The sequence below is a fragment of the Empidonax traillii genome, unplaced genomic scaffold (assembly GCF_003031625.1).
Source record: "Empidonax traillii isolate 1590-97213 ecotype Southwest subspecies unplaced genomic scaffold, ASM303162v1 scaffold490:size896199, whole genome shotgun sequence".
NCBI lineage: Eukaryota > Metazoa > Chordata > Aves > Passeriformes > Tyrannidae > Empidonax > Empidonax traillii.
The window spans coordinates 670,636-694,543 of record NW_020955683.1 but is presented as its reverse complement, the minus strand read 5'-3'; the positions used below and the strand labels follow the sequence as shown (position 1 = coordinate 694,543).

The 23,908-nt window shown below is 36.6% G+C and overlaps 1 protein-coding gene across 1 annotated transcript in view; it reads left to right on the top strand.

Annotated features, from left to right (window-relative positions):
• LOC114063754 overlaps positions 1-23,281 on the top strand; it is a 198,280-nt gene extending 174,999 nt beyond the window's left edge. Inside the window, exon 5 of the mRNA XM_027896255.1 lies at positions 23,033-23,281. Within this exon, the coding sequence (XP_027752056.1) occupies positions 23,033-23,074 (42 nt within the window). The 3' untranslated portion in view covers positions 23,075-23,281. The remainder of the gene's footprint in view (positions 1-23,032) is intronic.
• Positions 23,282-23,908: the final 627 nt, after the last annotated feature.

Genomic DNA, 23,908 nt, shown 5'->3' with positions numbered 1-23,908 from the left:
TAAGACAAGTAAGGATAAGTGTATTGCACCCAATGAAGGATGGTGTTGGTCTAGAACTTACAGAATGTTTGCCATTTCCATGAAGTCACTGGCACACTAGCACCAGTAGTTAATCAGATATTTTGAAGAGATCCTAAAGAATTTAATGCTTTTTGTTATATTGTGTCTGTGCCTGTTAAAAGATATACTGAATGCTGTGCAAAATTATGTTCATAAGAGAAAAGTAGTAGGGCAGCAGCTGAGATTTAATTAATTTTGTGGATAGATAACAATTTTTAGTTAAGAGAAAAGTTAAGAAAGATGTGCTTGGCTTGAAAAATCTGAGTCCAGGAACATTGTTTTTCCCTTGTAAGGGTCATGAAAAGTGGGGAACATTCTGCCCTACCCAGGCCCAAAGGCCTTAAAGGGCAGCATTCCCAGTGTCCATGGGCAGCATGAACGAACTGACTGTGTTCTTTGCGGTTTCTCTTACTGCTGAACAGGAACCTTTATCTGAACCTATTCTCTCTCTTTCTGGTACTTGTGCTGATGCTGCATCAAAGAGCAGTTTGTGTCTCTACTTTGAAATTTAGGCACAACTTTCCTAGTCCTTCGTGCCTTAGAGTGGAATTATTATGCTGTTATGCTCAGTCCCTAAAGGTATGTCCATTGAGGGCAAAAGACATGTCACCTGTGGGACCTCCTACCTTCTGCTGGTGAATCAAAGTCAACCACCTCCTGCATCTGAGTCCACAGGGCAGGTACACTGGCATCCCTGGTGTTCTGTCAGTGTGCAGGTACCAGCATCCAGCAAGTGCATCCCAAACACAGCCAGACCACAGGGACTGCAGAGGCCTTCTAAGCTGGATTTAAGAGTACATTTTATTTCATGTGTATGTGCTTGGAGAGTAGCACATACAAAGTCTTCTTGAACAGCATGGGCAAGAAAGGTTTGTCCACTGTTCACCACTATGCCCTTTCCAAAGTATGAATCTGGACCAAAGGTGTAGCACTTTTGGCAAATTGTTTCTCCCACTTTCCCGTTTCTCTTCCCCCTCTTCCAGCTGACACAGAGTGACTATAGGGGGCAATACAACCTCACCATACACATACAGCCTCGGTACATCGGTTAGGGGCCACATTATTGGATGGAAACATTCAAGTATCAGTTTCCACTTCTTGCTCTTGAATAATTTGCATCATGAAGAACGTAAACTATATTGGTACTTGGCATCCATAAAATGGAAGATTTTAACTTCAGATGAGCTTTTACTAGTTAGATATTTTTTGTTGGTAAGTTAAAGTTAATAAATAGGGATTTTATTCCATACTACTAATTCAAATTAAAATCTAAAAAAAAAAAAAAGAGACATAAACCCAAAAGTAAAATAATCTTGAAATTCATTTGACATTGATCTAAGCAGAACAGCTCCATGTCTGTATCTATCTCATATTCATGTAATTCAATCTATATGTCTGTCAATATTTCTGATGCAGTTTAATTTCTTCAGATCAGCTTCTTTCTCACTTAATGCAGACTTTCAGAAGTTAGTCCAGTTTACAGGGCTTAAATGATACTCTTCTATTTTCCAATATTTTTGTGAAAAAAACATTTAGGAATTAAAAATTCTCTTTGAAAAGGTAATTGTCATAGCAACAAAAATATACATATATTCAATTAGTTGCATTTTTCCTACACTGATGGAAGGGTACTTCACAGTAAGCAAGCAAAAAAAGGTAGCAAAGATATTTGTCAGCTCTTCTTCTTCAAAAGTGTAAAATTGTATACCTGAGCTTTCCTTCCTCAACCTTCCTACTTTTTGTGAAGGAATAGTTAGAAGATGCAGACACGAACTTGTGTTGACATGATTAGAAAAGCTGTTGTTACAGACTATTTTCTATTATTTTAATTTTGTGTCATTATAATTTTTGACAGTTACTGTTTACAAGAATTTCCCTGAAGCAAAAATGATTTAATGTTCAACACACACATTAAAATGTGTTCTATTTTCATATGTTGAAGCTGATAGAATTATAATTTAAGCAGAAATCTGTGCTTAACAGTGCAGCACAGAGAATCTCTGAACACAGATGAAACTGAAACTTCTATTTGAAGGGAAAACAAAGGCAGCAGTTATCTACCTTAATAATTATAGTTAGAGCTATGTGATATTTTTGTAATGAAATTTAAACCCAGTTGATGCTAATGGGTGTGGGTTTTGTAGAAACACAACATAGTTTGAAACCTGGGCTTTCATACTTGGTGGTTTTATATTGGCTTTATATTGGCTCATAAACAAATCCATAATTTTCAGTTCAAGTTCCTTTTCAGTTTTCTCATCCATTCAAATTCAGACCGGACTGCTAAGGGCAGTGAGTCTCGAATTCTAGAGGAAAGTCCACTGACTTCACTGAATGCTGAAAATTCTGAGTTTCTAATCCTCTAATGTGAACACTTCAGGTTTACTCAATACCTTACTGACCTTTACTTAGCCATGTACACATTTCAGTGGGAATTTTCAATGTTTTTTCACTAAAAATCGTGTTCAACAATATTTCCTGATCATTAAGACCTGTGTACCTAAAGCATAGACCGAGCACATCTTCTACAAGACCAGAATACAAATCTATACCTTTTCACAACCTCTTTCTTTCTGTCATTTGCCAGATACATATGAAAGCCACTTTTAATAAATCCTGGCATTGCATATTGCTGGTGAGTTTGACCAGTTACTTATGTCTTGGTGGTGTTAGGATTTGATCCTTCCTTTCCACTCTTTGTCTAAGAAGAATGCTCAAAGTGAAGCTAGAAAATAATCCATTGAGGTTGATGATCCACGTCTATCCACAAAATTAAAACTCCAAAATCCCCAAAAGCTGCAAAATTGATTTTATGACGTTGAAGGAAGAAGTGAATACTTGCTCATCTGAGTACTCGGAGAGGCAAAATAATTAAAAAGAACAAAAAATGTCAAATTAAAACCATATTACCTACTCACCATGGGAAGAGTTCAATAGTTATACAGAATCTCACCTTGTTCTTCCTTATAGATTGAAGCTGATGTAGTTACTGTGCAAAATATATTAGAGGCAGAGCAGCACTATCAGAAATTGTAGTCTTTTACAAAGGAAGTGCATTGATTTGATAAACTCATGTAAAAATGGAAAACAATTAATGTAGATAGAAGAACATACATCAGAGTAAAGTATGAAATAGAGGAGACACTTGCGAGAAGTGATATAGACCAGTGATGTTTGGTAAATTTCTGATATGGTGTGGGTTGTTAAAACAGGACTAAAAAGAGATACTGGGAATTAAAACCATTGAACTTAGTCTTGCTTCTGGGGAAACTAACTGAGGATAGAATAGTTCAGCATATGGACATATATATAACCTAATAGGGTCAAACCTGCACAATGCAGGGAAAGCATGCTTCTCTAACCTACTGAAGTGCTTTGGAAAAGTTAATAAAATAGTAGATAAAGGTGACCTGGTGAACATAATTTATTTGGATTTTCAAAAAATTCCTGATACAGTCCATCATAAAAGACTATTAAGAGAAAAATATAAGTATGAGGTAAGGGGCAAGATCTCACAGTGGATTAAAAATTGAATAAATGATGGGGAAAAACTTGCACTGGAAGTCTTCTCCTATGAGTGTAAAGAGGTTAATAGTAGGATGATTTAAAGGTTCACATTGGGGCCAGTGTTACTTAATATTATCTTTAATGATTTGGAAATTGCATCTGCTAAAACTGGCATTAAATGTTGGCTAGTCAGATTGATAGGACTGTGAGACTAGGAGAGGTTAGATTGACAACACATACTTTTTAACTTCTATAAAGGTAAATTTTGGTCCTCATTTTATGAGTTATTTTCAGTTTCAGCACCATTCTATACATCATTAGTTCTTTCTCAGATATCACTGCAGCAGCCATGTGAAATTATTTGCTCTCTTTAAGTATAGGAGTAGACACGGTTACATGAGAATGAGGAATTCCCATCTGTCAGGTCAGCGGACCTTTTCCTCAGGGTAACCTGGCTCCACGATCAGAACATAAGCTGTGTTTATCATAAAAGATAAAAATTCCCCTTCATATATACTTAAAAGGAAGTCCTATTCTTGTTAGATCTTGCTGGAGTGTCTGTGTTTTTGAGGTACTTTAATTATGGCACTGACACTGCTGCCTACTGTCGTGTGCAACCAGAGTTGTAACTCACCGCTGGTATTCTTTGGAAGTTCTTACCTGTTACTTCCCAGCACTCTTAATTCAGTTCCTCTTCATGAAATGTCTATAGGAAAGACGTTTAATTTTCTGCATCTCTTTCTGGTACGGACATCCCTGTTGGCTGCCTCTTGCTGTTAAAGAGGGTCAGGAACCTTTGCCTGATCAGATTCATACATAAATGACTGAGCTAATAGATTCTGGGCATTGGGTTTTGAGTTTGGTTGGGGTTTTAGCATCTGCTTTACTTTTTTCTCCATTGTCATTCCTACACTGCATTGAATTTCGAATTACTAAGATTATTTAAAACACTACCCACTGAAGGACCAAAGTAACATGTGATGAGACTATAACCTTATATTAAGTATATTATACGTAAGATACCCAGTTCATGGTGTGCTGCAGATGTCATATCCATTCTGTGGAAACTGAAGTCCATTTGATTTTTTTTAATAGTTAAAGACTGAGAGCTAAAAGATGATATCTCCTTCAAAGCTGAAATGGGTTCGTCTAGATTTGATGTATGCACAATGAAGAGCTATGGTGTTGTCTTCTATGATTCCTCTTAAAAACATCTATTTTACCATTTTTACTGAGACAAAAAGGCAATCTTTGTAAGATGCAACCTTTTGGACTATGAGTAAACACAATAAAGGAAAAAGATTATTTCTTGGCAAAAGAAAAATGGAAATTACAACAATAAAAATAGCATTTATTTTGATCAATAACTCATGCCTTTAATTTTTTTCTTGAAAAATATTAATAGAGTTCTTTAAATAAAAAGAACTAATGCATTTTTTCTCTTTTGTTGTTGAAGCCCTGTTTGTATTTACATCCAGTCATTTAATGCCCATTAAAGAAGTAATGCTATGTTAATGTAAGGGAAAAAATCAATGCTACTCAGATCAGTAGCTGTGGGGAAACAGTGCAGCAGCTGGTTTGCAAACAGCAAGCCCACATAGATCAATGAAATTACAAGCTAAATCTGCTGATGCTCACAAACTGCTTCAGCATTGTGATGTCTAACCTTTCTCAAGTTCAAGATCTCTGGCAAGCCAGCAATAGCTGAATAAAAAAAAAAAAAAAAAAAAAAAAAAAAAAAAAAAAAAAAAAAAAAAAAAAAAAAAAAAACNAACATAATGGGCTGGTGGAGAATTTTAGCATGATATATAATATTCCACTTTTGAAGTTATCAGTATAACTGCACGTTTGTAACAGATATAAAAGCCACTGTAATCTCCCAGGGAGCAAAGCCGCAATCTACAGACTCTGGAGATTTTCTTCCTTAAGAATGTTCAAATCTGTCACATATTACCTTGAACTGTAACACTGGAGGGTTAGAGAACACTTCAGTAATGTGGTTGTTAATGTGAATTCTAGAAAATAATTTATCAATGAGCAACAGTACAGCTTCTGCTGTGTGGAACATCTTTTATTTTATGGCATGTTTGTAGCCTTTGAAATGGTTTGAATTTTGTTAACTTGTAAATTAAACATGCAGAATATTTGACTTGTTGAATGCAAAATTCATTTGCATATTTTATGCTATTTGTATGGTAAGGGAAGGAGCCCTTTTTACCCCAAGGAAAACAACACTGGGCTTTATCAGTATCATGTAAATAACATGCCTTTCAAATGATTATTTTCAGGGCAGTTCTCACCCTATTTGTGCGACTTTTTTTTAACAGCAGTATTTTTCAGGCATTAATCAGCAAGAAGATAGGGAGAACCAGTCTCTAATGATTGCTATAAAATGGAAAATATTTTAAAAAGGGAAATAGGTTCATTTCAAAAGCACAATAAGAGATATCTTGAGTTTCCTTCAAGTATTGACATATATATATTTTGTGGGGGACAAAATGTGTACTTTGAAAATATACAATACTTATTGTCTCCTTATGTCCTATTGCTTTACATATATTAATTAAATGTCACAGTTTGATTCTCTTCTATTGTATCTGTTTTGCAGGTTGTGAATAAAAAAATATTGAGAGGTCAGAAATATCTTACTGGTCTTCCAGCCAGGCAGTAGCAGAACAGAAAATTGAAGTGCAGTCCTTTTTATTTGTCTTCTGTTATTATAGGCTTGCATTATTTTACAAACAAAGCACATCCAAGAATCAAATCAACAGTGGAGTGAACTGTGATTGTTTCTTGTACTGTCAGTTGTTTCTCCTAAAATGACCATTTTGGAATTTGACTTAAAAGTTGCTTATCTTCCCTAACTTTCTCAGATACCTAATAATGAAAAAAAAAAAAAGAAAAGAAAAGAAGGAATGTTCTAATTTTGAAATGCTACACTTCTGTTTCTCTTTTGCTTCTAGACCTTCCGTGATACAGCTGATTTCCTTCCATTACTGATCCTTATGTCAATTTGTTACTTTATGGTGCTGTTCCACAGTGCTGGTGGCCAGATGTTTCATGCTTGATGTGTAGAGAAGACTGATTGTACAATAACCATGACAGTTGCTAACAAGGTGAAAGCTGACTGTGTGCACTAACACTGCTGGTGGTGTGCAGACACCAATGGAAATCTCTCCTACTCTACATGTTGGCTAGAAATGAGAGTTGCCCAGCAGAGGCTAGGGGTTTCTGTGTCAAAGCCTGATCCAGGATTCACAATGGTTGTGAGGAAACACCAGCATTTTCTCATGGGGCCATAGGCCAACAGCACGTAGGTATACTCACATTCAGAATAGGACTTCTGAGAGCTTTGTCTTCAGGTTTTATTCAGGTCTCTTTCTTTATTTGGACCTTATTGAGAAAACTCTTGTGAAAATTCTGAAACTGCTGTGGCACATCTCAGCTAAAGAGAAGGGTCCTGTTGATAACTTTCCCCAAAAGCCTTTTACTTTTTAAAGGGAAAAACAAATTTGTGATGAAGATTTTGTGGTCATTAAAAGTAAATGAAAAACCTTCTATAAGGAAAACTGTTCCCAATGAAGAATTTGAGAAGAAGCAAGTATGGGAAGAAAAGAAGTTCACCCAACCTGTGTGCCTAGCTCACATGTGCTTTGTCTACCTCACAAGGAATACTAACCATTATTTTGTTTGTCTCTTTTCGTGCATTACAGTTTGACAATCAAAGTATAGACCTTGCACATCTAAAGAAGTTCATTACTGTAGCGGAGAAACAAAAAGGATGATTGGGGGGGGCGGGGATGCAATTGCATTGTTCAGACTTTTTTATTATTACAAAAACATCACCATGCCTGGAGAACCCCAGCAACAATTCCTCTTGACTGAAATAAGTACCTACTTTTGAGGAAGAGAAAGCTGATGAGCTGCAGGCTTCCCTGCTGCTAAATTCATCTAACAACTCACTCCTGATGTTTTTTGCTTTAAAGACCAATAGGAAATTTATAGATTGGTTGGATGCTCTTCTTTTCAATATAGCCCAGATCCTGAAACTTTTCTTTCTTTTCCTGAAAAGGTGGATGCAGTTTTGGTTCTAATCAGCATCAGTTCTGAACATTATTCAGTTACACTATGACACTGGCCATGGGGTTACATGCAATTTTACAGAAATTTGTGACTGGATCTGCCCAGTTATCCTGAATGTAAAGGACATATGTGGTTTCTAGTTTGGCCTTATACCTTCATCTGCACAATGTGATGAGAGTTCGTCTCTACAAGGATAGAAACCAAAATCCTGAAATAAGCATCCTGAAGTATCTCCAAACTTTAAATCTGGTCTCAGACCAAACTTGAGTTTTGAGGCTTATATTTCTATCCTGCTTGTCATTTCTGGTGGTGATCAAAATGAGAAGTGAGAAATTAAGATCTGTATCAAAATTTCCTTCAAGTAAGAAAAATCAGCTCCTTTGACAAATAGGAATGTGGTTGGGCAATCTTTTTCTCTGATCTCTGTGATCGTCAGCAATGTGTATGAGCTGAATTGAATCTAGATGAATAAATGCAATGACAAAAGCTATACTTTTACTATATCAGGACGTTGCTGGAAAGTACAAGCAGAAACCATGAAAAATGCTGTTTTGATGAGACAGCTAGGCCTCTAACCTCGAAAAGCGTATGCCCTAGGTGCTCATTTGGAAAGAACAAAATATTTCACATCCACTCATCCACTGGACAGAAAAAAATATTTCTTGAGAAAGAGATCTGTAAAATTCATACAACTTCAATGTGTTGAGGTATTAATCGTGCTTGTATAGGCACTAGAAGATTTTATTTTAGTCAAATATCAGTTTTGCTAATTGACTTAAGTGCACCCAAAATGGCATCATTCGGTATACAAGCAAGGCTGCACTGTCTTTTATAGCCAAAGGATCATTTTTTACTGAATCCTAGAGAACATATTTCTGCCCTTGTGTATGCTACATGTGTGAAGCTTCTGAAGCAAGGGGGCAGACACTGAGAGTAATGGCATTTGTCTTCCCAAGTCACTGTTGAGCATGATGGAGCCCTGCTTTCCTGGGAATGGCTGGACACCTGCTGGCCCATGGGAAATGGTGAATGAATTCCTAGTTTCACTTTGCTTGTGTGCACAGCTTTTTCTTTACCCATTAAACTGTTTTTAGCTCAACACAAGAGTTCTTTCACTTTTATTCTTCCAGTTCTCTCCCCCTCCCTGCTGCACGAAGAGTGGGTTGGTGGCTGCGTGGGGCTTAGTTGACAAATGCAGTTAAAACACACCTTCCTTTCCAGAGCTGGATTTCTCACTTAACAAAGAACTGGGTTTCCATTCTCTTTGTCAGTATTTTGCACTTAAAGTTATTGGTTTCTGCTCTTTTACTGGCTCAGCCATCCTGATCCCATAGTGAATGGGAAAAGCATTACAGAAAGGGCCAAAACTGTACTTCCCATCAGGAACAAAGCTTTGTTGTGCAGCAAGGCTAACTTGCAGTGAGAGAAATTCAGATATAAACAGGGATATAAAACCATTGCCTATAGAATTTTGACAACATCTGAGAAATAGCAAAAGAGATGCGATGAGTTAAATATATGTTGTGCATTTATAATACTAGGGCTCATTTCTCTGTGTCTGTCTCTATCTGTCTTGCTGTACACATACTATGTTCCTGAAACTGGAAACTGAAACTGGAAATTGATATGTTTGATGGGCTGTCTTTGACATTTATTTTCACCGTTCTCACGCTTAGCCATCCAAAACAACATTGTGATAATGAAGTTCATGTTAGAAGGAGGTATTGGACTTCACCAGTACTTTCTTCTAATTTGTGTGCAAGACTAGCACTGCTTACTTTATGATTATTGTAGCAGCACTGCTAGATCTGCAGTGTTGTCAACATTTCCATTAAAAATCTCAGTGTTTTAGCCATTTGATTCTTTCACTGCAGGTGCCACAAAAATGCAAAACAATGTGGGGAACTGGGAACCACGTAAGTTTATAAGGGCTTCTTTTGCAAAGCTTGGTCCTGAAAGTGGTTTAATTGTTCTTCAACCTACAAGTTAATGTGTAGATGATGCGTTTTATTCTGTTAACAAAGGCAGTTACTTTGTGACAAAAATAACTACTCTAGACTGGAAGGCTTGGGTGGCTCAGCTATGACAATCTCACTGAAAACATAACTAAGATGTCTGAGTCCTCCTGATGGTGAACAGACATGGATCTGTTCAGTTGCCAAATCTGTCCAACTTTCTTAATTTCCTACATGTGAAAGCTGGCCTTAATACTCAGCTTAGTGAAGGGCATCCCTGAACATCTACTTCCACTATCAAATCTTCAGCTCTATTTTTCTTCCCTAACTTTCCTTTGACCTTAAAAAATGTTGATAGACTCCCTTAACCCAACAGATAGAACAGATTCACCTTTATTTTACCCTCAGCACTAACTCCCCTTTCTCGTGGAGGATTTCATGGAATTTTTTCAAAGTTGACATTATTTCTGCTCAAGGTACATTATGAGCTGCTGCCATTCTGCTGGCTTGTTATTTGGGCTGCAGGACAGTAAAGGCTTTTGTGTGGGGCAGCCGGCCAAGCCAGTGCTCCAGGCAAGAAGCCAAGGCTATCTTCTTTCTACTGTTACCACTTTCGTTCCTCCATGGTACAAGATCTCTCTTTTCCTCCCAAACTGATACAGAAAGACTATTAGAGAATTAATCATACCTCAGGTGTCTGGGGGAATATTCTTGATTTCCCAGTCACTAATGTGAGAAAATCTTACATTGGAATAATGCCATATGTCAACCTGTGGCCATATCAGGGAAATATTGACAGCATTTCATTAATGAAATGTTGAACTTGAATGACCTGTAGGTTGAAAACTGAGGCTACATAAATTTAAAATTGTCTCTTAGCTATCATTTGATCTAGGGCCCCCTCGTGAACAAGTATGTTGTCTCTCTGGTCACCAGAAAAAATATTATTGCGTTACTGTAAGAAAATCTTGCTCAAAGACTAAAATTGAAAACCCTCTCACACTGCTATGATAGAGAGACTTTTAAACTTTATAGTAGCATATATTTTTTTTTTTGCAGCCCTGTGATAGTGTTCCCAATAGGATCTCCCTAAGTAAACTGGGTGTATGGATGCATGCCACTGAATTTCTCTGTTGATTATATCATGCATGTCTTTACACTAAATCCGTGGCAGAATAACCATTATAATCTAAAAATGGTTGTTGCAAAAGTGTTGTTTTGCAAAGATTGTTACTGACAAATTTTACCTGTGTGTCTTCAAAACGGGGAGAAAAAGAAGCCATGAAAAGCCAGCATAAGAAGTGCAAATTAAGCATCACAGCAGAAATATTAATTAAAAGAGGTTAATTGGGTTGGGGCAGAATGGTGGGAAGTGCTCTAATCCTCTGCATTACCATGTGATGTTTTAGTGCTTGATCATTCTTGAGGCCAGAAGAAGAAGGAATTGGAAATAACAGCATGGAGGAAGAAAGAAATGTAATCAAAATCTCCATTTTTTATTATTTTCCACATTCCAGTGAGAAGAGGGAGTGGCTGGGATAGCCTGCTTTAAAAAGAGAAGAGTATACATATCACCAGGATTTCTCTAGAGCATGCCAGCCCTGTGTTGTGCAGTAAACTACTGTGGCCAGCCCCACAGGGTAGCTGGAATGGTGAAATAATTAGCATAGCCCTCAACAGATAAATAAGCTTACAGAGGTTTCTTCTTATTTTGACCTTTCTTTTGAAATTAATTTCCCTTATTTGCAACTCTAAGTGTTTTAACTGTCTCTCTGAAAAAATGAAGAAAACTCATTCTTTTATACTCAAATTCTTTTTATTTGTGACCTGGTAAAAATGAAGTTTTCTCTTCCCAAAGGAACAACAAACAATAATAGAGTGTGCATGATCATTTCCAGACTCCTGTCTCCCACACAATTTGTGAGCTTGCAATAATTTATTGTGTCTTTCTCTATTACACTACAAAATCTGGGCTGTTGAAAGAGAACATTTAGTGCAAGAGTTTTCCAAAAAACTGCCTCTCTGCAAATAAAGGTAACAAAACATAGCCAGTATGAAACACATAATCTTCATAGTCTGTTGCTGAGATTCAAATCTGGATTAAGACATACTTAATTCACCACAGTTGTATGAAAAACTCTATTCAAAATTTGCAGAAACATGGTGATTTGCAGGCAATTATAAGAATTAATTAACCTTCTCAGAAGCCATCCCCTTTTCTGTCAAAAGTATGTTAGCATTTTCATTTAAATCAATGTTTATGGACACATAAAGCCAACTTTTTTAATGTAAAAATGTTAATATTCTTAATTTTCTTCCTTGCAGATTTCTGTTAGAATTTTTAAAATAAGAAGGCCAGGTTGGATGGGGCTCTGAGCAACCTGGTCTAGCTGAAGGTGTCCCTGCCCACAGCAGGGGGCTTGGAACTAAATGATCTTCAAGGTCCCCTTTGAACCCAAATCATTCTACAATTCTATGAAGGTACCTCTGCCAGCTTTAGCATTGCTGACATATGGTTTTCAGTTTTTAAAAGACCCTGGATGGCAGCTGGGATATTCACAGTCTGGACACTAGGGCATTTGCAATCATGGTTGGAAAGCCAGCAATAGAGAGATTTCACACACTATTTTTCTGGGCAACCAGGTTTGTTTTTGTTTTTGTTTTTGTTTTTACTTTTTTGTGGAAGTGGTGGGCTGTAAAATGATACTTCACAGGAGAGATAATTGTTGTGGATGAGTAAAATGTTGGTACTCAATTACCCAATACTACAGAAAAACAAAGTCTCAAACTATACATCCAGGTTAAGAGTAACAATCTAACAGGAACCTGACACACCCGCTCACGAGAGCTGCCCTGCTGTATATATATCTCAAGATATGTATATATAGATAGATAGGTATACACACACACATACACACACATATGTATATATACAGGGAAATAAGCAGAGAGTGACAACTTAACTTGGGTTTTGTTTTCCCTTTCCTCTGTCAAATTTGTTAAGTTTCTCTTAACCCTTCAATGATGCCAACTGGTGTTTTGTCAGCTACAGTTTTAGGAAAATGTCAGTGCATTCTTGAGGATTTTGGTTGCCATGGATAAGTTTATTTCTTTGATTTTTCTGGGACATTGTGTATTAATACACAGGATACTTTGTTTACATTGTTATACATAATTGATTTCTGCAGCCTATTCATTCCTTTAAATTTTGAGAGAACAACTATTGTACAGTGTGGGGCCGCTTTAAGGACTGTCAAACTTCTGCCAAACTTTAAAGGTCAAAATCAGCTGTGACACCTACAGTTCAAATGTAATTAGTTGGAGATTTACTGGGATTTTATGCCAATCTCAGAGTAGCTTAGGAGTGACATGGTATCTAACCTTATGGGATCCCAAGAGAAGTACAGGTGGATGTGAGAATAAACAGTAAAATATACTAGCGAGCATGCTGCTCCTTTTAGCAAGCCATCAGTCTCCTACACTGTGCAAGGAACAAGAGTGCATTCAGTATTTTATTTAAAACAAATAACCTGCCAGTCTCTGACACGGCCATCTAGTATAAAGTTGATGTATTTATTTAAAGCTTAGCTCATTCTGTATGTTCTTGGATCATTAAACTGAAGGACTTGTACAGTCGTGATTTTTAATGAAGCATGTTTGAATAATTATGTTAATTTACAAAGCACTAGAATCAAATCAAGTGATCAAAGTTTTCATGATTACTATTGTGTTTTTGTAACTTCCCCCATCACTGATTTCTGGATAGACTCTAACTCTGGCTGGTTTTTTTTTTTTTTGTCATTTAGAGAGTGCCACTAATCAATGTAGAAAGTTTAAAAAAATTTACACTAGAAAAGAAACACATTCTGTGTTATGTGCCTATAGTGGACTTTGTATGAGTTTGAAAGCAATATAGCTCCAACAGACACCAGCCTAAATACAGTCTACAATCAATACTATATTCTGCCTTGACAGAAAGCTGAATTTTTATCTGTTAAACGTGTGAGCTTGGGGCAGCTCTGTGTCTGAAGTGGTTTAAATCTGAAATGTGATGTGCTGCAAAGAAAGTTGATTGACATCTTTGTTTATTGAAAAGTATTACATGAACAACAAAACACGGCCAGATGCAGAACATTCAGTTGCAAAGTGCAGCTGTGTTATTTTTCAATCCTATGTGTTCTACCCCTTTGATGCCTGTCTGATGTAATAAAACTGCAAAGATCTTTTTTGATTCAATAGTAAAAAATTTGGACAAGGGTGAGATATGGACATATATATTGGTTGCAGGGGTTGGGTGAATACCTTTCAGAAAAAATATTTTTTTAGGCTTAATGTTTCTGAATTTGAAAATAAATTAGGATACATTTAATAAGCCAGTTGTCTGAGGACGCTTGAAATATTTTTAAATCTGCATTGTAAGAGGGGAGAAAAGAACAATGATGACTAATCTTAAAGCATTAAACATGCAGAATACAAAATTAGGTTACATTTAAATTTCATGTTAGAATAATTATGCTGTTCATTGACATTTTCCCATGTTTTATTAAATCTTTATTATGTAAAGGTAAATAGAGGTTAATTCTGCTGTTATCTCTTCCAATAAAGTATTATCTTTAATCTTGCATTAATAAAACAGTAGTAAGTTGCACAATATGGGTAATCACCATAGACTAATTTAGACCAGTCTAAAATTTTGCCTTTAGAATACAGTGTAGTTTAAAATACATGTCACCAGGAAACATAGACAAAATGTAACTTAAAGGAAGAGAAATGTTTTTCTCTTTAGGAAATTTATAGCTACATTTCTGTAATACATTGACTTATTGGTTATATAGACTACAAACTTAAAGCCCTGCTCTTCCTTCTCAGAGTAATCTTTTCCCTAGTTACTGCATAAGAGCCTTTGACTTGCCTCTGACACAGCACAAACTATTAAGTAGATGAAATGTTTGTCTTTAGCACTTTTCTGTGGAGTCCACACTTTGAGCATTTTTCCATGGTTAGCATAGAACACAAAGTCCCACGTCCTTGATTCCTGTGCACCTCTCGTCAGTCAGAGATATGGAGTGCTGCCCCCCAAACTACTACACAGTTAGTGTCTGTTACACTCACTACAACATTCCCTATGTTGGTGTGCATGCTACTCTTGACCCATAAAATCTCAGCTGACTCGTCATTCATCCCTCGGCATAGCTCCATGCATCTCTGCTGCTCTGATGAACAGGAAAACTCTTCTCCCTTCCCAACCTAGCCTATCCCTCCTGAAGCTCAGGTATCCACCCATTGCAGCACTGCAGTTGTGGAAGCTGTCCCACAACATCCATGTGACCCCAGTAAGTTCCTAGTCCTGCAACTGCCTTCACACCCCTAATTTCTTCTCTTTTTCCTTTATGCTCTGTGCTAATGCATGTTTAGATGCACTTTACTCTGTGATCTGTCAAAACCTTTTAGAAAGTCTTCTTAGCCCTCAGCAAAGCCAGATCACACAACTCAGAAAACACTTTTTTTCTTTTAAACTGCATGCTGTGGTGTTTTAGTGGTTTATTTATGCTACTATCATTTTGTTTGTTATTATTAGCTTTAATATTTGTTTCCCTCAAACTGCAAAATCACCACTGAGTTTTGTCAGGTTTGCATCGCAAATCACTCCCCACATCCTCCCTGCATACCTCTTTTCCATTTTGCTAGCTTCTGTGTAAAGCACTCCTCAGATCCACAAGTAAGTAGATGGTCAGTTACATTTTGCCATGAACTCTATTTTATTATCTGGAGTGTCCATAAAGTTATTATTTTAAAGGCATGAGTGTCAATAGATCTGTAAAAGACATTTACCAAGCAGCTTCAGTGCTGATAGGAAAGAAGGAACTAATTTTGAAAGTGCTCTTGAGAACCATGCAGAGGGTGGGATAATTCTGTACTTGTGTGGTAGTACAGCAACATGATTAGAGCACTAGAAGAGACTTCCTGTTGGATCCAGGTCAAGTTTTCCAGACTTTCTTGCAGTGTGTCTTTACAAGATAAAACCCAACTGAGAAACACCAGGGCAGCTAACCAAAGTTACCCAACTAAGCTTTGAGAGCTGTCCTGTGAGTCAAATTTTCAAAATAATAAATTGTATACAATAAAATTATAGTGAATATTTTTTCAGCCCTACTTGACTACTGTGAGTCATTATAGGATGGTAAAATGCAGTCTTAATTAGGTATTTCATGTGCAAACTCTTTGCAATAAAAATGGAACTATGCAAGGCTTGTTTTAAGATCCAGGCTTATTCTCAGACTTGAAATTCAGACACTGAGTATTGACCCTTTTGCTAAAAATCATATTTTGTCTGTCTGAAATTTATCCTTCTAATGCATGAACTGCCGTCATTATACTGAGCTGCACTATAGCGTTTTTAGACAAAAAGAAGTAGAGTGAACACAGAGCTTTTCGAAAGAAACTGGTTGAAGCTTACTGGTTTTGCCCTAGCTTCTCTTTGGCATGCAGGAACTGTTCACACCTGAAATTCAAAGGCAAGCCCCTGAGATGGGAGTTGACTGAAAGGGAAACAAATATTTGCATAAATCTCCATTAGGTGGTTCATATGGTCCCACCTTTTTTTTTTTTTTTCCTAACTGTGGAATGACCTGAAGCAAGATATTTCTTGTCAGACATGTTTTGGGCAAGGAGCCGTTTCTCTTAGTGTTTTACAAGCTCTGGTGCCAGAGATGTGGTACACAGAGTCTCAGTAAGTACTGAAAGTCATCTTTAAAGTGGAAATATTCAAAGCGTGCAGGAGTCTCTAAGCGTCTGTTCCAGGGACACATTAATGCATTTGAAAGGATATTAAAGCTTAGCACAGAGGAAAAAAAAGTCCTAGTGGCAAGATGTAAAACTGCTTAACTGAATTACATCCAGAACTTTGTGTATTTGATCTGAAAAAAATAAATCATCTTACAGTTGCTCACATTAAAGCTGCATGTCGGTTTGGGAGCTTTTAGGATCTTGGACAGGTTTCATTTTTCTGGTTCACGTAAGCTCTGTGTGTATTTGTGCAACTGCTGAACCTCAGAGCAGGATTTCAGTGACCCTGTGCACTATTTGAGGATTTCTCTAATGTGCAAATTTAAGACAATCATTATGTATAGTAAAAAATTATTATCCACCTTTTCCCCCAGTACTCAGTTAGTAATAGCGGTCATGGCTTGATTAAGAATCCTTCTAATGCTTCCAATTAACTTGCATGGTTTTGTGACTGACTCGATGGCCCAGATAAAGCACGGGCTCTTCTGAGAGAGATGCCAAGCTTCATTTCTGGACTAAAGGATAAGGAAAGCCTTGAACCTTGGTTCAGCTCTAAGTAATGGTGGATTAGGAATGTCATTCAGACTTGAGTAACTCTAGACTCTTTATAGGAGTCAGATTAAGATAGAGAAAAGTGGAGCACTGAGACAGAGTGAAGACATTTGTAATGTGCAGTAGCTTGAGACTTGCTGTGAGCTTTCGCTCCAGGTTGTCTCCACTTGAATAGTCTGAAAGGAGGTGAAGAGCTGGTGAACTCTAGGAGATGGAAGACAGAGGCCATGCACAGCATATTCTTCTGTTTAAAACTGGACTGTTGGCAGGCAAATCCTAGACATGTTATCAAATCTGTCCTCTGAGTTAAGGTTGATTTTGGTGTGAAAATTAAAAAAAAAATCGTTTATGAAAACCAGAATGTTATAGAAAGAATAAGCAAAGCAAAAATTTATCCTTGGCTTTGTATTGCCTTGAGCCTCATGATTTAGAGATCACAGTAAATTCAGTGGCTACCAATGTAGAATTGGTAGAAAACCCACCAAATGGTAGAAAACCTAATTATTTTGATTTTCCTTAAGCCAAGGAAACACGGATAGTTTGCAATGGCAACCTCGTGTGCTACATGAAATAAGTGTGACAGATGAAAAGGAAAGCAAACTGATTACCCTAATATTAAAAGCATCAAGTGGAATTTATAAATATCTTTGCGTGTTCAACACCCAGTCCTGCACAGGGCATGTTCATGCTTGTCACGGAATTTGAAATTCATCTAACCAGAAAGGAGCCTTTGAGATATTTCACACCTGCAAATGCATCAAGTGGCTAAACTTTACAGAGTCATTTTGGATGATATGACCTACATATCTCATTACAATGCAGTGTTCACTACAAGTGCTTTCTACAAGAACATTTGCATGGAAGAAAACATGATTACTTTCATATATATAATGAATGTTAAAAAGTGTACTACATATAGATGTAATAACTGAGTTGTCATTTACATTTATTTTTAATTCAGGGTAATATTTTATATCAATGGTTAAAGGAAACTTCAGCATTTCCACTCCTAAATATCCTTTTATTTTACAGATAAGTTGATAATATCTTATCTATAAGCAGAGTACTTTCAGTAAATACAAAAAAATATTTCTGCAGATAGAGGAAAACCAGTTATAAAGCTTCTTTTATTTTTTAGGCAGTGGAAAATCTGTATCTGCCTAAATGCTTTGGAATGTTAACAATTTCTGAAAGCTTGATGTTGACTGCTTTAATGATGATTGTTCAGTACCCATATGAATGTTTTGGCACCAAGTAATATTTTGTTTGTTTACGTGAATATAATCTGAAGGGTGCCACAATATCTAATAAAACTGTTCCTACTTAAAGAGGCATATAGGCAAGAATAAAGGGCTGTTAAAGCACACAGCATCCAAAAAGAAATTCACCACAGCCAGTAATGAACATACACTTCCTTTATTTGACTTCAGGTGAATTTGTTGTGCTCTCTATAAAAGTGTGATTCAATGCCCCTCACAGATATTCTAGTGTACAGGTATGTTTCAAGATGAAATGTATTATAACTGGCCTTACTGCTGCTACATTTCCCTTAAAAATATTTCTAAAAATATCTCAGAAGAGAATAGAGTGGGGCAAGTGATTGAGATCTGCATATATATGCACATTAGGACTGCAAGAGTTTCATATCTTCAGTGCTTCTATTGAAGAAAATCCCTACTACTGTCTCCAAGGTCACCAGTGTCACTTTTAGGGCTAATCAGCAAGGTTTTAATAAGAGAACTTTGTCCTCCCAGTGACTCAGGTTCAAGTCAATCCAACCTCTCTGTGTTAAGCATTATGCCACTGATGCAAAACTCCACCCACCTGCTAAAGTCAGACAACAGAGTATAGGTGACAATGAGGAACTTTTTTCTTCATAGCAAACAATTGTACACACACCTCTGCATTTAGATGCGTGCACATATATCTATATATTACCCAAATATATATGCTTCTTACAGGTGTAGTATTTAATATGTTTTCACAGTAAATGGAAGTAACAACTGCTATTTGTTATTCAGTAATTGAAATTAATGCACTGTTCTTCTATATTTGGAATAGAGAAGTATAATAATTAGATCGGTCTGAGATTCCGGAATCTCCAGAATGTACTCTAACTACTTAGTATCATGTAGAGAAATTTGATTCAATTGTAAACATATATACATATCTATTTTCTTCTTTCTAATGAGACAAAGACACTGCAGTCCCCAAAGGAGTTTTTTTTTCCTGATATGTACAACTATTTTTAGCATTCCTCAGTGGTGTACTAAAAAGGAGAATTATTTTATCTCTGTGAGGGCCTGTGAATTTCATGCAATGTGGGCTTCTGTGAACAGAGTTCAAAGTGTATTAGAAAAAACAGGTTAATTTTTATAGTAAGAGGTTGAAATGTTGAACTGCCCTACTGTGGCAGTGTGAAGCATCCCACAGATAACTGTGGGGGACCAAACTCCTAGGAGCTACACAGAATATAATACTATTTACTGTTTTAATTGTGGGCAAGAACTCTTTTCCTTTCTTGGAATCTGTAGTGCCCCTTAAAGTAGAAGTAGGGTAATACTTCAAAATCTGCTTAATGTATTTGATATCCTTAATTTAATGTTTTTACTTTCAGATTTGTTTGTATTCAAAATAGCAGTAATTGGCAGCTGAAGTTGAATCATAGCATCTGGGTTCTAGTCTATTCATGACACTGGGATATTTTTGCTGCTTGTAAACATGCCCTCAGATCATCACAAAATGTCACATAATTTGAATAACTAGGAATAGCAGAGAATTTATACTGCCATTGCTCCAAACACTACATGCAACATGTGCTGATAGGATTGAGTTAGTGACAACGTGGCCCAGAGGAAAGGGACTTCTTATCACACTCTTCCTCCTCTTCCACCCCCAGTCTGAAGTTCATAGTGAGGAGGAGAAGAAGACAGCCTTTGTGGTGGTTACAACTCATACATAGACTTGAGGAGAGAAAAGAAGAGTTTTGTCTGAGAAAGATAAGAACCCTTTCAGAAAATTGGAAGGATCTCTGCTGTGTTCAGAGGATTTTATTGAATACTACAGGTTTACTACATGCCTCTGTCAACTGTTTAGTCACTCTGACAATGAATGACATTTCATCCTGTGAGGGTCATACCCTGGGGACTGAAAGACACTATTCTAATATTGTAGACTAATAGACTTATTACTTGTTTTGGGGCTGCAGGCATTTTATTCCCCAATATTCTTTTTCAATTTATGAAGAACATTTCCATTGTAAACCTCAAGGCAAATATATACATGTATTCAGACCTACACATGTATGAAGCAGAGGACCTGGCTGGGCAATTTAAAGGGGAAACAGGAAAGCCAGCAGCTCCACAGGTCGTGGAGTCCAAACTCCTTGATGGAAAGAAGCAAAGTCCTAGCACCACAGCAGTCCAGTACTTCAGCCCAGTGCGAAGTCCTTGAGACATCACAATGTGCAATTGCAACTTGGCTTCTAGCAGGCAAGGAGACAGTGACAAATACTACACATGTACTGACTACATGGCATGCTGCCAAAATGAAGAACATATTTATAGCTAAGGGAGACATTTGATTCTGAAGTGTCTTGAAAAACTGATAAGTTCGTTCTTACCTGGTCAAATATTAGGTTTTAGGGTTTTTGTTTGCTTGTTTGTTGGTTGGTTGGTTTTTTTCTGAAAATGGCATAAACCTTGAGGCAAATCTGATGAATTTCCTTGTCATTTTCAAAGATAGTTGATAATGAGATATTTCCTCATGAAAATTTGCTCTAACCTTGGGGCAACTTTGCAGACTCGAAAGCAGTGAAAATTTGGTAGCAGTGTAGTCCTGAAACTTGAGGTGTGTCTTTCATTAGTCCTGTTAAAAGCTGTTTTGATCTGGCTGAGCCATGAGGCTCTAAGAATGTGTTCTTCAAATGTGTGTGTTGATCCTGAACTAATCATTTTGCTTATTAATCTCTTAAAACTTCATTTGGGTTCATGGGTTAGCTAAGCTAAGCAGAGATTCATAGTCAGTGTGTACTTCCACAGTATTCTGTGGGTTATGGCTTTCACATTTTTATGGATATAGTTTGGTGATAGGCATGAAAAGTCCTGTGATATCAAAGTCAATAATGAAGTGCCTTTACTGTGTACATTCTGACTGGTGTCTTCTGATTATTTATTTGTCTACGACAAACAAATATTTTTGGTTTTGTTTTGTAACAAACAAACAAAAAAACGTTTGCTATAAGGACTACGTTTGAAAACCTACTAAATATTCCCAAATGTGAAAACTCAAAATACTAAAAAGTTAGTCTTCAGGAAACACTATCAAAGTGTTTCATAAAAGATATTACATGACAAACAATAAGCAAAATTCCTCTCTGCGTAAGTGTAAGGTTTAACATTAAATATCTTGTAGCCAGACCTCACCTAGAAAGGGAAACCTATATAAGTAATCAGTATAAATCTGCATGTTTGTTGATTATGGTATAAATGGAGTACTAGAAAGCATGGCCTATAAGTCCACTTATCATACAAAAAAGAAATTTTCGTGCCTGTTTCTATCCTTTGAACGTTGCAAGTTATTAGAAACAACAACAACAACAACAACAAGATCTTATATAAAGAGCTATTTTTAGATCACTTTTAAAATCTTTATAAAATATCATACTTCTAATTGCAACTCTGGACATTTAAGATAAAGAGACATAGTATCCATTGCCAGTAATTTCGTAAAAATTGTAACCTCCTTTAAATGGTTTTAAGTGATTTCAAAGTAAAGATACCTAAAAATATCCATATAAAACTATTACCATTTTCCATTTCCATTTGTTACCTAGGATAAATATGTTATTCACACTGAAGGGCGTCAGCCACTATGACCTGGGCTTTTGACTGTACTCCCTCTGTAATTATTTGTGGAAAATTAGCTCACTGGGAAAAGCAGTCAATTAATTTTATGTGTAGTTTCCATCATTCAATGAAAATATGTTTAAGTTCTCCCTAAAACAGTGTTTTAAAAAATATTTGTAAAAAAAATAACATCTTTTTGACTTGGAACTCACCATCATTTTCACAAAACCATGAGGAGCTGTTAATATATTGATGAACATGCGGTGACAACATTAGCTGTAAAACCCCTTTGAGAGTTGCTGGGAAAAAATCTTGAATCTTCAGATTCAAGTAAAACTTACTGCTTTGTTAGCCCAGCATGAGGAATTCCTGATTCCCCACTTGTCTGCTGTGTTTAAATATTATAACTCAAATATGCTTACATAAAAGCTTATTGATTGGAAGAATCACTTGCTTTTTGTGCATTAGTTAATCAGGCTGCTGTTTTGAAATCTGTCCAGGAACCCACAGTGGAACCTTTCCTAATCCATCTGTTTAAGTCTCAAATGGTTTCACTGCTCCACTCACTTACCAGCACTGCTGGAATGTTAGTGCTTTATGATTAAAGGATATTGTTGTTCTTTTCATCCATCATCCTGGAGTTTGCTATCAATAATACAGTTATTTCTTTCTTTTTTTTTCTTTTTTTTCCCCTCTTTTTTATTTCTTTCTTTTTGACTGTTTCCTTAAAAAGCTGCTTAGATTTTCTGTTCTTCTCTTATTTTCCTTATTCAGACCAGTTATTTTCAGAGCAACTAAGGTAGACAGGACAAAAAAGTAAGTGCATCAGTGCTTCCTGGAAAATGTGTACTGCTTTTCAGTATCTGAAAAATAAATGGGGCAAAGACAAAAGAAAATTAAGGTAAACTGTACAGAACTCTCTGTGACTCCAGAAACATGTATGAATTATTGCTTCCTACTCATAGTAATATCTAAAAGCATTTATTTCACAAGTCTTTGTGATTAAATTATATTATGGGAAAAATCTGAGGTTTAATTTTTATCGAAGTATACTACAGTGTGTGAAAAAGTACCCACTGTACTTCTGTAAAATAGCTAAGCTGCATTTGGATATAACTGCTGATCAGTAACATTTCAGATAAAATGAGGAACCTTCTTGGTTTTTCTATCTGTGTCCAAAAGGAAAGGGACTTAAATTAATAAAAAAAAAGTTTGTTTGTTTGTTTGTTTTTTCCTTTATAGGAGTCATGGATGTTAAAGGAGACGTTAATCAGGCTGCTGTGAAAGATCTGATACCAGCTTTGGTCAAAGGGGACGAGTGTCATCCTGAGAGGGCTCCTCTCTGGGACAGGAAACAGATGGAGCAAAGCCCTGAAAACATACCACAACACTTCATATTCAATCCACAGCCCTATAAAGAGATGAAAAATGAGCCTTGTCCAAAGCTCTTAACTCAGCACCCAGTGGCAAAAATAAAATGTGGGCTTGGGACCAGGTCTCTTTGAAGCTGATTTTTTTTTTATTTTTTTATTTTAAACTCTGCAACAGGCCTCTGGTGGTTACAGGTATTGATCGTCAGAAAGTAATCTGTTCATGTTTGGGGGCATGCCAGACCGAATCCTGGAGTACATTCCTTCCTCTCCAAGGACATGTTGAGCTTTTTATACTGTCCACACTGGCTCGCTTGTCAGCCATCTAGCTTCTTTGTCTTTAGTGCTTTCCCTGTTTGTGGGAAGCATATAATGAAACCTCCCTTATAAAAATATTATACATTACTACTCTAGAATTTTCTTCCAGTGCTGAAGGTTTTTTACCCCATTTTTTAAACCCTCATTTTTCTTGTATAATCATTATTTGATTCCCTCTGGCTGCCTGCTACTTATTTGTAGTAGTACCATTCATCCATTGAGACTTTTCCATCTGTCACACAGTTTTGCTTTCTCTCTCCAGAAGCTTTCTTCTCCTACTGTGCCACGCTTGATTTTTTGGGTTTATGTTGTATGTTTGTATGCTCTTTTTAGTCTTTTAAAAAATGTTTCAGTATTCAGAAAAAATACAAAAAGAAGAGAAAACAAAAAACATAGCACAAGAGCAGCTCAAACCCAACATAGCACACAG